The 14,282-nt window shown below is 42.9% G+C and overlaps 1 protein-coding gene across 1 annotated transcript in view; it reads left to right on the forward strand.

The window, feature by feature from the left end:
- The window catches only part of magi2b (membrane associated guanylate kinase, WW and PDZ domain containing 2b), a 68,413-nt gene that overhangs the window by 48,979 nt on the left and 5,152 nt on the right, over positions 1-14,282 (forward strand). The window contains exons 10-16 of the mRNA XM_076089862.1: positions 3,802-4,331; positions 4,989-5,157; positions 10,570-10,601; positions 11,803-11,995; positions 12,115-12,230; positions 12,653-12,845; positions 13,485-13,724. Coding sequence (XP_075945977.1) covers positions 3,802-4,331; positions 4,989-5,157; positions 10,570-10,601; positions 11,803-11,995; positions 12,115-12,230; positions 12,653-12,845; positions 13,485-13,724 — 1,473 coding nt within the window. The remainder of the gene's footprint in view (positions 1-3,801; positions 4,332-4,988; positions 5,158-10,569; positions 10,602-11,802; positions 11,996-12,114; positions 12,231-12,652; positions 12,846-13,484; positions 13,725-14,282) is intronic.

Raw genomic sequence — 14,282 nt, forward strand, 5'->3', positions numbered from 1 at the left:
AATGACAGTCTGACAAAGAAAGCAGTGATAACCCATTGGGTGATGTTTTGTGGTCCTGATGTGCTTTAGAGATGTTGTCAACCAAAATAAACTGTTGTTTTCATCCAAACTAAGCTCAGTACAGGCTATTACACAGGTTCCCTTAAGCCTTCACCTACCAAGGGATGAACACATATTGACGGACATACAACATCATGAAGGCCCATGCCTCCGTATTGGGCGGCTGCGGCTTAGAGGTAGAGCGGATCGTCCACCGATCGGAAGATTGGTGCTTCGATCCCTGGCTCAGTTGAGCCAAATAAGCCGCCCATCTGCAACGATTATGCACAAACAGGTTTAATCCATCAAAACAGGCAGTTTCCAGTTCACGGAGTTCAAGTCCTGGAGAGTTAGCAGCCTCAGTGTTGTGTGCATTGTCGTGGACACAAGCAGCCACTTTAGTCTCCGTCGCATCAATTAGTTTAGCTGCAAGGTTGTCAGCTGTGTTTCTGCCTGGCGTGCTCTGTCAGGGTTTCCGCCATTGTATTGCAAGCCTGGCGTAACGTTAGCAAGTGGTCGGTCGAAAGAGATAGCGTGTGTGTAATTGTGAGTGTGAAGATAACAGCAGCGCTTTAGCTGTGGACGTTGCAGTGCAGTGTGTGTACAGTTTATTTGTTGTTGAATGAATGGTACAACCCCTTTAAAACCTATGAGGAAACCCAACTAAAGTTCCTGTGTGTTGTTTGTCAGCTTGCTACTGATTAAAGTGAAGGGGTTAACCCCGAATTTAGCTACAACTCTGGCGCTCTTAAAAGGTTTTTTTTATGTTATATGATTTTTTATTTAATATTTTCGAAAGCTCGGTAAAATGGTTAATTATTAGCATCCCTACTGCAAATAACTGTGCTCAATTTGTATCAGGAAAGCACAATGTGGTCAAAATGTCAACATTTGACAACAGCATCATTTTGTATATTTAATTTATTCCAGTCAGAAAGTGAGAAACATCTGAAGGAAATAAAACATGATTTTAAAGTAATTGTTAGAAGTATAATGGTATTATTAAATACTTCTATGGGTACTCTGTATTGGTCTGAACAAAGTGGTATCAGCGCATTCCTAATCGGATCGGTACTCTGATCGGCTCACACCCAAAGCTACGGTATCAGTATCGGGGCTAAAAAACATAACGTTCTTTTAAGTTGTATAATGAAGTTAATGATGTGAACAAAATTGCATTGATAATCAGTGATTGAGACATGTTGATGCACAAGTTAGAAAAAAATTCAGTGGTAGATGATTCTGTATTCCCAGAAATATCAATTTATCCTTAAAGGGGACATCATTGGTCCTCGGTGGCATATTTAGGGTGCCCTATATTTGTGCCTGCAGCACAGTGTGTCCCAGACAAGGACGTCAGATTCCTTTCAGTGCACTCTGTCCTCTGTGAGTGCACTATAATGTTCTGCTTTTAATGGGAATGAGAGGAACTGATTTGATTGGCTATAACTGACACCAGCCCACACAACACCTTCTTCATTAGGAGTTGAATTCCGGCTTTTACAGCGGCACTGCAGGTGCAATATCACTGCGCTAACACCAGTGGTCACAGTATTATCAAAAATCAGTCACACACAGATACACCAGCTGTGGCGGTTCCAAAGGGGGGCAGCTGCCACACTTAAAACATGCCTTGCCGCACCAGCTGACACCCCAGTTTTAGTAAATCGAATAAAAAAATGTTTAAAAACTGATGTCCGAGTGATGCATCAAGCATCTCCCAAAATATATTTCTGCCCCTTAAAGTCTCCATGCCACCCTCTTGTCACCCCATTCATATTTCTCTAGATCCACCACTGTCCTCAAGTGCCAAGAAATTGCCCCATACTTGTGTCTCTGCTTTGATCCATAAAACCAAGAGTCTATAACATCCATAAGTTTCACATGGCTTACTGTCGCCTCATAGCAAGAGAGGTTTGAACCCGGGCTGGTCGGCCCTACTCTGTGTGGAGTTTGCATGTTCTCCCCGTGTCAGCGTGGGTTCTCTCTGGGTTCTCCGGCATCCTCCCACAGTCCAAAGACATGCAGCTTAGGTCAATTGATGACTCTAAATTACCCGTAGGTGTGAGCGTTGTCTGTTGTTAGGTTTCAGTCTGGCAACCTGTCCAAATTAAACTAGGATCAGCTCCAGGAGTGATCAGTTCACAGTCTTACCTGAAGAACAAAATACCCAGAGATTGTTCCATAAGACCTTGGGGTAACAAAGATACATTTTTAAATGTTTACAGAAACACACCTTAGTTTATGACTAACCTTAAACAGCTGATGTTGGTAAAAATCATAGTGGGCTATAGTCATAGGCTCAGAGAAGCAACTACTGTATGAGGCTTCATGTGTCTGCTCTGAACCTGTGAGCTGGCCTCATGTCTGGCACGGTTGGTGCCTAAACCGTCCATTTAGAGCTCAGTTCGGAGTGGGAATCCTCCTTCCTACTCTCAGCTCCTGCTCTCTGCTTTTATGTCTCTCCCTCTGCCTATCAGTTTCTCCTTTATCTGGAATCCATCTCTTTCTATTTTATCTCTATCTCTCTCTTTGTCTCTCTGGCTCACCCTTTATTATGCTTCCTTATCTAACCATGCCATCTGACACCTCTCCTCTGCTTTCAGCCTCAGTATATTTTCATCCTCTTTCTCTTTCTACCTCTAGTTTTTTCTCTCTCTCTCTCTCTCATCCCTCTATCCTTGTCTGTCAGCCCTTTTTCTCTCTCTCTGTTCTGATTTCTCTCTCTCTCGAATTTGCTCCTCTCCGCTTTGTGACATTGCCAGAGCTGCTCACACACATGCATGTGCAAACACATTCACACTCAGGCATGCACACAGTCACAGAGTCACACAGGCACTCCCCGGCTGAGATTAGCTGGCCTATTTGAGCTGTGTGGCATTGCTCTTAGGGATTGTGTATAACTGTGCATGTGAAATGTATGGCGTGTGTGTTTATGTGTGTGCACATGCTCACGGGAGTGTGCGTGTCTGCATGTGTGACAGAGAGTGCTTCCAGAAATGTGAAATAGAGGATTTGAGGCGGCTGCATTTGTCATGGGGCTGTGACTTTAATGCTGAAATCCAAAAACTTTCCGCACATTCAAACTACAGCAGAGATGACAGAGTATCTAGTGTCGCATTTGTGAAGTTGTTTCACCTCGTTAGAATTTGTTAACAGAAAAAAATGGCATCGACCAACCTGGTAACGCAAACATGAATACATAATTAGGTAGACACTGCCAGCCAGGTGGAGCGTGACCTGACAAAGAGAACTTTTCTTGCACACATGATCATAAACAATGGCACACATTTGCATTTTGCTCACCAGCTCAACCGGGAGATGCCACATCATAATCATAATAATAATCATGCATGAGCCATCACTTATTTAAATTTTGGAGGTTTTTGCCTGATTGGAGTCTCTGTAATGCTAACGTGCACCAGATCATATTCACAGAGACACACCAAGACACTGACCCTGTCTGTCTCTCACCTCGCTGTCTTCCACATGCACTTGCAGATTGCCTCCAGTGGCAGTGAACAGATATTATACTATGTGACACTTGAGAGGGACAGAGTGCTTTTTCTGTGTTGCTACAGCATGTGCTGATACCGCCGAGATTTGATATGGCAACAGACGGTGACAAGTTGTGTTTTTTGCAGCACAGTATGTTTACAGAAGAACCGTTGAGACCAGATCACGTGGTCTGTGTAATATGTAACATACCGTAGTGTGCGCGTGACTGAAGCTGTCGTGTGTCCTTCCTATCTCCTTTCTCAGGTGACGTCATTGTCTACATTAATGACATCTGCGTGCTTGGCACCACCCACGCCGATGTGGTCAAGCTTTTCCAGTCCGTACCGATCGGTCAGAGCGTAACCCTCGTGCTCTGTCGAGGCTATCCTCTGCCCTTTGACCCCGAGGACCCAAGTGGCGCAGCGAGCACTTCTTTGACACCCATCGGCCTGGAGCATCGCCCCCTGGTGGTGAACGGCCGCGGCAGCTACGACCCCTACCTAGAGTATCTGTCGTTGAGCTCCCAGCTTCCTCCTCAGGCTCTGACCCAGGCCGGGGCCCCTCATCCCGGGGACACACATCTGGATGGCTCATCTCTGCCGCCCACCACACCTGGTTCCGCATCCGCACTCACGCCTCACGACGACAACGTGTCCATGGCCTCCTCTGGGACTGCAGGTGTTGCTGGGGTACCAGCACAGGGGGCAGAGTTTCTGACAGTTACTATGGTGAAAGGGGCCGAGGGTTTTGGTTTTACCATTGCCGACAGTCCCACTGGTCAGCGAGTAAAACAGGTGACGTATCGTGATCATTTGTACAACTCTTCATTCACTTTAGACCACGAATGGTCCAGAAATGAAAGGCTTCAGACCTGTTTGATATTTCTGTGATTCAAAAAGTAAATGTGTTCTTTCAAGCGCAAAATCTCAGTAGTCAGCTAAACTCAGTGATCAAGGTGAGTTACACTTTCAAGATAAAACTGCGGGTCAAGGTCAATTTAATTCAGTCAACGCCATTAAGTAGAAAGAGATTGAGATAATAAGAACAAAGTGAGCTGAGCCTGTGAAGACTTTTCTATCTACGAACATAGAAATGAATGATAGAAAGACTCGACTGTCCTATAGAAGCTACAGAATGGAAAAAAAACTGTCTTTAAGAAATAGATAAATTAGAGAAGATTGGTTGTTATGATGTGACAGATTCTATTTCTCATCCCTGTTGTATTTCTCCAGTAAAACATCTGCACTTCGAACATCTGTTTGAACAAATATTTAGTTTTATGTTTTTGATGGATACTTTTAAAATATACCATGTGCATGTCTTTAGTCTAATCCAGGTTGGTTAGTTGTGTTAGACATTAAAAGCTTTGCGTTAGTTGGAAGGAGCCACACAATTGAATGGCAGCTAGTCACATTTGTGTGACGTGTATGAACTGTGTTGTTGTGGTGCAGGTGCTGGAGCCGGGCTCACAGGGAGCGTCGGGGCTGATCGAGGGAGACCTGATCCTGGAGGTGAACCAGCAACCAGTGGCTGCAGCCGGACATGGACGAGTGGTGGAGATGCTTAAAGAGTGTCCTGTGGGAGCCGAGGCGACTCTCCTCATACAGAGAGGAGCGACAGGTGAGAGACTTGTTTTGTACTTCTAATACAATTTCACTCCTTCTATTGTTCATTCATGAGGGCTACAAGGAGACTTGTAGATAACACAACTGGTGTCAGATATAGTACAGAAAGTTGATAGTTATATTGTACGTTTTGATGGATTTCTTATGTCATGACAACATTTGTTTGGGCGTCTATAAACTCTTTTAGACCTGGTGATTGTTTTTGATCTTTTCATGTCAGCAGTGGTGGCAAAACATGATGCCAGTACAATTGGTATCAAAGCACAAATGGCATTTTGGTAACTTTCAAAGATAATTTTAGCGAAATGAAAGAAGGGTCCAGTGTTAGAGCAACTGTTCAGCTAAATATAAGCTGTTTTCTGATTAAGATATAACAAATATCATGTTACTGTGCATCTTCAACCCCAGCTGCAGCTTAACAAGAGAGGAGTCAAGTAGAGTGAGAGCCGAGAGAGCAGAAGAGATTTTGATTATGATAATCTTGAGACTGTTCTATTTTTGAACACATTCAAATCACAGTGGCCCCTTACTTGAATTTTATTCAAATCTTTAGATGAGATTTTATTTTTGGAATATTAAATAGTTTAGAAGCTAGAAGAAAAAAAAGTATTTTATTATTTTTTTGAAATAATAGTAAATGTGTTCTCTTAAAAAAAAAAGTTTACTCATTCATGGTATTTTAATGGACCAATAATTTGGGTATTTTGGTTAAGAAAAACTTTAATGTTCCTCTTGGGGAAATTAGGTCATTGCAGGAGCAAGCAGCCCCAGGACATATTATGAGACACAAGAAGAAACATTGAGAAGAAACGTCCGTGTAAAGTAGAATCTGAGATTTGAGACGACATGTTCGACCGGATGGTTTCACAAGTAGCCAGTTTACAAGCTACTTATCTCAGCCTACAGTTTGCGAGCTAGCAGCGGTGTACTATCCATCTGGCATACTGGGAGAGGCTGAGTTTTTACCGGCCGTCCGGCTCTGTCCGTGCGCTCATTGCGCATTGAGATCGTCTGTAACTGTACGTAAGTAATCAACCTCTGCCAAGATTGGCCCTTCAGCGGACCACGTCCCCAGCGTTTCAGAGCAGAGATTACTGCTTATTTCTTTACCATTTTGAAACCTAATTTTATATACTAGCCAAATTGTTTTAATCATTCAAATTCAGCTTGGCGGTTGATAGCACTTTTGTTCTGGGGTGTGACAAACTCACTTTAGTATATTAAATGTGATAACTCATGCAGAAAATACACAGATATATAAACATTAGTGAACAGTGTCAACAGATATCATAGCAAGTGTTTGTCACTATTTTCTAAATGTGGCTTTATCGCTAGCAATATGTCATCAATGATTTCCACTGGAGCAACACAGGGTAAGTGTTTTAAGATACAGCTAATCAGAAGCTGGTCAGATTTAAAATGCAGTGGAGAGTTTGGGAAAGAGTCTATCTCACCGTTAGGTTTAGTACAGGTCTAGATGGCACCAACACTGCTGAGGGGAGGCAGTTTTATTCCCACTGGGGCCACTCATCTTCAAAATAAATGCAGTCATTTTACTGTAATATGCTTTGGAGAGAGATGACTGTGGAGAGTGTCTTTTAGCTGGCAAACAAGCTGCACTGGTTGGCATAACGCTGTTTGGCCACCTGTACTGACTGCGCTCTCTTTGATTAAACAAACAGCATTTGCATCGTGTTATGGATTCATAAATTGTCAATTTTTAATTGGTGCTGAAGAGAAAATACTCCCCAAAAAGCTCTAAACACACATACCTATTTGTGACACAATGCCTATATATATATATATATATATATATATATATATATAGGTATTGTGAGTGATTGACCACACACAATTCTGTCCATCTGGAAAATTCTTCTTCTAGATTTTTCTCACAATGGCTCCTCCTCCACACACTTACATTTTAAGCATCAACATTGCACTGTGATTGCTTTTATTGTTGGCTGTCTCTGTATTTAGATTAGGCTAGTGTTGTTCCACTATACCTGTCACATGTTAAATTCCTGTAACAAGCACTGCATTTTAATGAAACTCTCGACACCACCTTTTAAGTTTCTGCCCACGTTCCAGCATTGTACCTTTCTCTTGAAGTGAAAGGAGATGACCACATGCCCTCAGTCTGTGAAAAAATAAATCAAAATTGACTTATAACGTAGCAGGAAAGAGGAATGAGAGAGAAGTGTGGCCATTTTCACTCTTCTGCAATTTTCTAGCAGATTGCCCACCTGCTAAGAAATTAAATTGCACAGTGAAAGCTTTATTTGTTTGACGTGCTCTTGCACTGATTCTCTAAAAGGTGTTCTGGTCAAAGGGTCACAATTTGACTTGCTAAATAACCGGGATGCCTATACCACTCAACCCCACGATGATTAACCGTACAGCACCGTTTAGTAGCCTGAATGAAAGTTAAGAGAGTCAAAAAACCAATCTGTCCTCTGGCCATTTAAAGAAACACATGCAGTTATAAATTCACTGTTTGCTTTTGGTGTGCCATCCAGCAGCTTTGCACGTCTAGGGATACATTTCTACGAGTGAAGAGTTAATCTGCATTGTTTCTGAGAGGATAACAGAACAATAAAGAGGACTTATAGATGTGCTCACCTTGCATCGCTCTTTTATCTTGGATTGTGTTTAATTAGCGATGAAAACAATCAGCCTCATATGCATCTCAGGTTTAATTAATTGAATGGTGACAATAATTATTAATGCAGACCTGAAAAGCAATCAAAGACATCAACACACATTTAGTGATCCTGACACATTAGACTATCTGATGTAAGTGCTGCTGGGTGGTTTGCTGATTTTACACCAGTCCTGTTCTCTCCAGTCTTGCAGCACGTTGTTAAACATGGAGATGTATTGATGCCTCATCCTAGTGAATTGTGTATGTAGTTATGCAAATTTCACTCTGTCAGTTTATTACATGGAAGCTAATAAATTCTACTGAGTTGGTTATGTGCACAAATGTATGTCAGCATGCATGCATGTGTACGTGAGCAGCTGAGATCAAATGTTGTGGTGCTGAGACTCTAGCATCTTATGACCATGCAGAGCCAGCATCTGCCACCTGGTGGTTAACCTTTGCAAAGACATTCACTCATGTTTCACTGTCAGACACGCCATTTAAAAAGGATGCTGAAATTCAATATACAAATGAGATTGCCCAACAAGGATTAACGTTCCATTACATGTACATACACCGATCTGTATTCAACTTTACTCGCAGCCTGCTGTAGATATCCTTGTGAATGCTGAGCTGAATGTGCAAATTACCTCCCTTCCCCCAAAGAGGCCATCTCCCCCAACCTCACCCGTTTCTATCAAACAACTCAGCCTGACACACCAGGAACCTCTATGACTCTCTGTGTGTGGCTCTCCTCGCTGCAGGGTGAAAGAAAGGACAAGGTCCTTTACAGTGACTCAGATGTACAAAATGTCAGGAATGCTTAAGCTTGTTTGTGTTCACAGATGTAGGATTTCTGTGCAGAGCATCAAAGGAATTTAATTTGCACACATGATTTCAGATATGAGACTGAGAGCATCAGTGCTTTGTGTACAACAGACAGGGTGTTACACTTCCGCTGTATGTGTGAGTGTGTGTGTGTGTGTGTGTGTGTGTGTGTGTGTTTGTCTCTGTGTCTGACTGCTGTAGCGTGGGCTTTCTGCCAGAGTTACACTGAGCTCTGGTCGTGTTCACAGCTCGGTCCCCTGACATCCCAGTTTGAAGCGGAGCCAACCGCAGACTAGAGACTATTTTGCAGCACCAATGAGGATGCAGATCATGGCCGTGAAGAAGAGGGTGACAGACTGCACAAGCCAATCAGGCTGATCTGAAGGCAATCCAGAACTCAGCAGGCTAGTCTGTGAGGCCAGCCTGCCAGACTGTCTGACCAGATAGAGGCCACATGATGCCTCTCTACCAATCATTCATTTGTAATTCATCAGCATTCATACAAGCCCGCCACACATCCGGCACATATGCCGATGAACGGTATTAGCATTTAAATTAAGCTTAAATGCCTCTGTGAGGAAGACGCTCCTCTTTAATATGACTGGACAATTGCCTTATAGCTCATACTCGTTTCCCTCAGTGGGTCATAAAGGAAAGTTTCCTGACAATTAATTATTAGTATTCCTTAAAGGCTTCCCTTAAGGCCCGTGTTCCCGAGAGAACATGGTTATTAGTCCCAACCTCCCACAAAGCCGCCCCTTTGCTGCTGCCACAGTGCTGAATGGTTTCAGCACCAAGGACAGCTCTCATCAAACCATCATTCATGTTTATGTTTGTGCATTCATGTACAGGGAGGGGTTTTATTTCCTCATATTCGCTTGTCCTCCTTCACGCTCAAAGTAACAGCAGGGACACTTATTTTCAAAATGGGAAAGATTTCCTTGCAAAAATGATGTGTTACTTAGATGAATAGTGGGGGGGTTGGGTTTGGAAAATATGTGTGTGTGGGGGGGGGATAAAAGTGTAAGAATGGCATAAATAAATTTCAATTTTCATTTTGTCCTCACATGGACTGGCAGTGATCTATTGTATTTCATTTCCCTTAAACCTCCCCTCGCTCAATGATTTTGATAGAAAGTTCCGCTGCTAAGGGCTCTGGCTTTCATCTCACACATCTAAAAAGCAGGCGGATGTAGTTGGAGAGTAATTCCATAAATATATTTCTTCCAGTGCTCTCTGACATTTCTTAGGAAATCTCATAAACTGAATAAATATTAAATATATCAGGATTCTCTAAAGAACATTTTACAAGAGCCCACAGGATTCATCAGTGACGCTGCAGGAGTCGCGTGTGCCTCACGCGCGTGTTTATGCATTTCTATCCACATGTGTAAAGATTCAAACTGCATGTTTATACAAAGCAGCCATTGCATGTGATCCCCCAATGTGTAAATGTATGTATTTGGGTCTCAGCAGCATAAATGTGCTGTACGTCTTTGATTCAGTGGACTCACAGGGGAGCTGTGTTGATGAGATTGTTGTTGTGATGTGGAGCGCTCCCTACATGCAGATAAAATACGACTTGTAAAGAAAACTGTGCGCGTGTGCGTGCCTACAGCCTATTGGCCTACAGCCAATGATGTAATTATGTTGAAAACAAACGCAACAACTAAACCCATTTAGTAAGAGTTACACAAACAAAGTCAAAACAGAAGGAATATGAAATCAGCCAGCTGAGATTTATTTCACAAGTTGAGGGGAGAGGATTTAACAATCGTATCCAACATCTCATTTATAAAAACCTCTGCACATAGGTTCTATTAAAGTTGTTTTTTGTCTGAATAGTTGTAATTGTCTGTATTTTTGTGCTTTCGGAAGAATCCGACGGAATATCAGTCTGCTCTCTGTAAACGGTGTTTTCTCTTTCTTCCTCAGGCCACATCTCTCCTCGGAAGGCCTCCAAACAGGTACGATGATTGAACCAAATGTGTTTCTGCTTGTGTGTAGGTGAGCATGTGTTTGACTGAAAGGAAGATAGTCAGAGAGTAAATGTGAGATTTGTTTGTTGAAGCAGAAGAGGTATGATTCAAGCGTGTCAGATCAGCGTTTGTCATCGAGGCCGTATTGCCTCAGAGATGTTTGGCTTTTGCTTTTATTGTGAAATGAGCCAGACTGTCGTGACCTGCTTATTGGTTTGATCACATCAGATCTCACACCTCACCAGCTGGGGAAAAGCTCTTCAGATTTCTACTTAAGCTGCAGCTGCTACTGCTTATACAATCACTACTCATTCATGGTATTAGATAGAATATTCAGACATAATGAATCTCATCTCATGTCAATTTAAGTTGTGAATATGTATGCGTGGCCAAATAGCTATTTTTATTTATTGTATAAGTGAGTAACAGAAGCATGATGTTTTCATGAAGGTTTATTGCATTTTAATACCGCTGTGACTAGACTTGAGTTTGCACATTGTATTATTTTGGGTTTTTTCTACACATGTGCGAATATCAGTTCTTATATCTTGCATTCAGTTGTTATATCTTGTCTGCACTGCAGGTCAGTGCTAAATTGTATTTCAGCTGTTTGTTGCTGTTGTGATTTGTCTGACCTGCATGGTGCAGTAACACATGGGCTGTTGCCAGCATTGGGTGTCTGTCATGAGTGGACTATGTCTGTGACTTGTTTTTTATTCTGCATGTTGCCCGCACCGCAGCATAACACAATCAACTTCCCTTTGAGATAATGAAGAAAATCAGTCAGTCAATCAACGAGAAGCCTACAGGAAGACATGCAAGTTTCCACCATAACGCATAGGCGCTACGCCTTGTACTGCTCACGTACTGTGTAGACCAATTGTGCCAGAAACAGACATGGTTCTCACACATCTATTCTCGACACAAAGTCTGTTTTCCATCAAAATACCAGAAATTTGCATCGTGCTCATTTGAATGAACCTCCCACCTGTTTGCGCCTCTCCTTTCACCTGTGCAGTGTGCACTTTCGCGCTGGGCACCAAAATACCACACAGTAAGGCCAAGCCTTCCTATTTCAAGGTCAGGAAAAGAGCAAGCGGTGAACACGCTGCCTGCCCTGGTCGTTGTGCCATCACAATAGGGCCCCATATCTTAAATAAAACAACTGCTGTTGGTGTTTTCCTTGTAGTTGCCTGAACAGTGGGATCCACATGGCAGCCCCCAAGCGAACCTGTCCGGCCTAGTTGTGCCGCCTGGTACACCCTTCCCAAACCAGCCACAGCACCGCACGTCTGTGCCTGACTCCACCGAGGGCTTCGATCTTAACAAACCTGACCCCTATGACCTTTATGAGAAGTCGAGGGCTATCTATGAGAGCCGACGTAAGTACTGAAACTTCGTTCATGGGAAATGGAGCATTATGTTGCTTGAAACGGCTTATAATATGGTGATTTGAAATTAACGAAAGAGTCAACCCTTGATGTCGCTATTTGTGTCTCAGGTCCAGAGTACGAAGAGGTGGAGGTGCACCTGCTGAGAGAGAAGACCGGGTTTGGCTTCCGCATCCTAGGGGGAGACGAGGCCGTGCAGGCTGTGAGTCCGGACGCCCGTGACAAGGCTCGTATGGGACGGGCTGGACCACACACATATTTAACCTCATGCACACCAACCTCATCCGACCTGCACCTAACCTCATCTCACACTTCATCCTGTCACACACATTTGGCCAACATACACTCCACACACACACACACGCGCGCATCTGCACAAAAGCACTCCTTGGCTTTTTCACTCAGTCCTAACTGCTCAGTACCTCCCATACTGAAGTAAGGCCTTGCTAACTTGTCCAAGTGTAAAACAGCATGTAAACTATGATACAGAAGAATGTAGCAGGAGAATAATAGGAAGGTGGAAAAATGTTACCATGACCCAAAGGAGTTTTCAACCTGGATAGTGCAATTACTGGGAGATTCGACTGTGTCTCTGTTTCATCCTCTTCACCTTCACCTATGCTGCTAATATTGATTGTCTTTGAACAGATTGTTATTGGGGCTATAATAGAGAACACCCCCGCTGAACGCGATGGGCGGCTTCGACCTGGGGATGAGCTCATTTCTGTGGATAAAAATGTGGTTGCTGGGAAACCGCACAAATACGTAATAGACTTGATGCACGCAGCCGCGCGCAACGGTCAAGTCAGCTTGACTGTGAGAAGGAGAGTGCAAATGCCTGGTAAGGACATGTCGTGTATTTTTGTTCTTTTTTTTGTTGTGTTTGTTTGTTTCACACTTTAGTGCGATTGGAGAACGTGCTGCACATTTCACTGGCATCAATTTAATGAAAAACAACTTGGACAGGACACACATGCTGACAATCTGTGTGCAGGATCAGTGTGTACTTCTCTCCCACACATCTTTTCTGTGGTAGCGGTATGCGCATGTTTAGTAAAAACAACGAAACACTTAGTATTTCTCTGTATTTTCATTATTTACCCCATTTGCCACAGACAAAGTCCTCTCCAGTGCACAGAATTTCCATTAGCAAGCGTGTGTGTGTTTTGACCAATAACACAGTGAAAGTCTGATCATTTAGCCTGTTATTGTGCATAGAAAACCACCCAACTAGATTTGTTCAAGAAGAGCAGTAACACACATGTGTACCACTGTTTAGTAGACCTGTGAGGGATCAACTGTGCACGGCATGCGGTGGATACATAACGGCCAAACACACTTTTGTGTTCACTAGTCTTAAGATGCTTTATATTAAAACAGGCTTTAAAATAAATAGCCAATGACTGTAAATTGGTCATGTTTTACAGTGACATCTGCTTCTTGACTCATCCTATCTCCTCTCTTGCTTCCTCTCCTCCAGGTGAACTGTGTCCTGTGAATGGCCGTAGCCCTGGCTCTGTGTCGACACAACACAGTTCTCCACGTAGCGATGCAGCCTCAGCTTCGGGCCCTCCGGCGGTCGTCGTCCCGGCTGCCACCTCTCCTCCAGAGGGATCCGCCCTGCAAACCAGTGATGTGGTTATTCACCGCAAGGACAATGAGGGCTTCGGCTTTGTCATCATCAGCTCCCTGAACAGACCGGAGAACGCGTCCGTCATCAGTGAGTTTTTGCTGTCTGGAGCCCTAAAGGTTGTTACTGAACGCGAATGGTGATTAAATATAACTTGATGACCAAGGATCCTAAGGGTGGTGACTGTCCTAGAGGGATTGTTCATGGGGTTTTGCTACTATTTCAATTTAAGTATCATTTAAATTGTAATCATTTTTCATGTATTTAAAATATGTTAAATGTATTTGTAAGATATGAGATTTTTAATACACAATGTGTGTTTGCACTGCATGTCCACTCAAGAAACAGGGTCACAACGAAGTATAACATCCATTATATCTGATTTACTAATAACCAGTGAGCTTGGTATCCTTTAACAATGAATTTGCTTTTGTGGTGTTTCTTATATAAAAGCTTCAGAACTTGTATTAGCTGGGATCAAACTGAAATAGAAAGTTTTACTTTTTATATCTGATCTTAAATTGGTCTTAATTTCATGCCACGGTAGTATTAAAAAAGAGTCTTTGAAGGTCTTAGATTTGGTTTTATTAAACATATGGTAGGAAGCTGGTATCTTATAACAGATGGTGGGATTCTTGAACCAGCATG

The sequence above is a fragment of the Anarhichas minor genome, unplaced genomic scaffold, assembly GCF_050575085.1.
Source record: "Anarhichas minor isolate MPS153535 unplaced genomic scaffold, ASM5057508v1 ptg000011l, whole genome shotgun sequence".
NCBI classification, from domain to species: Eukaryota; Metazoa; Chordata; class Actinopteri; order Perciformes; family Anarhichadidae; genus Anarhichas; species Anarhichas minor.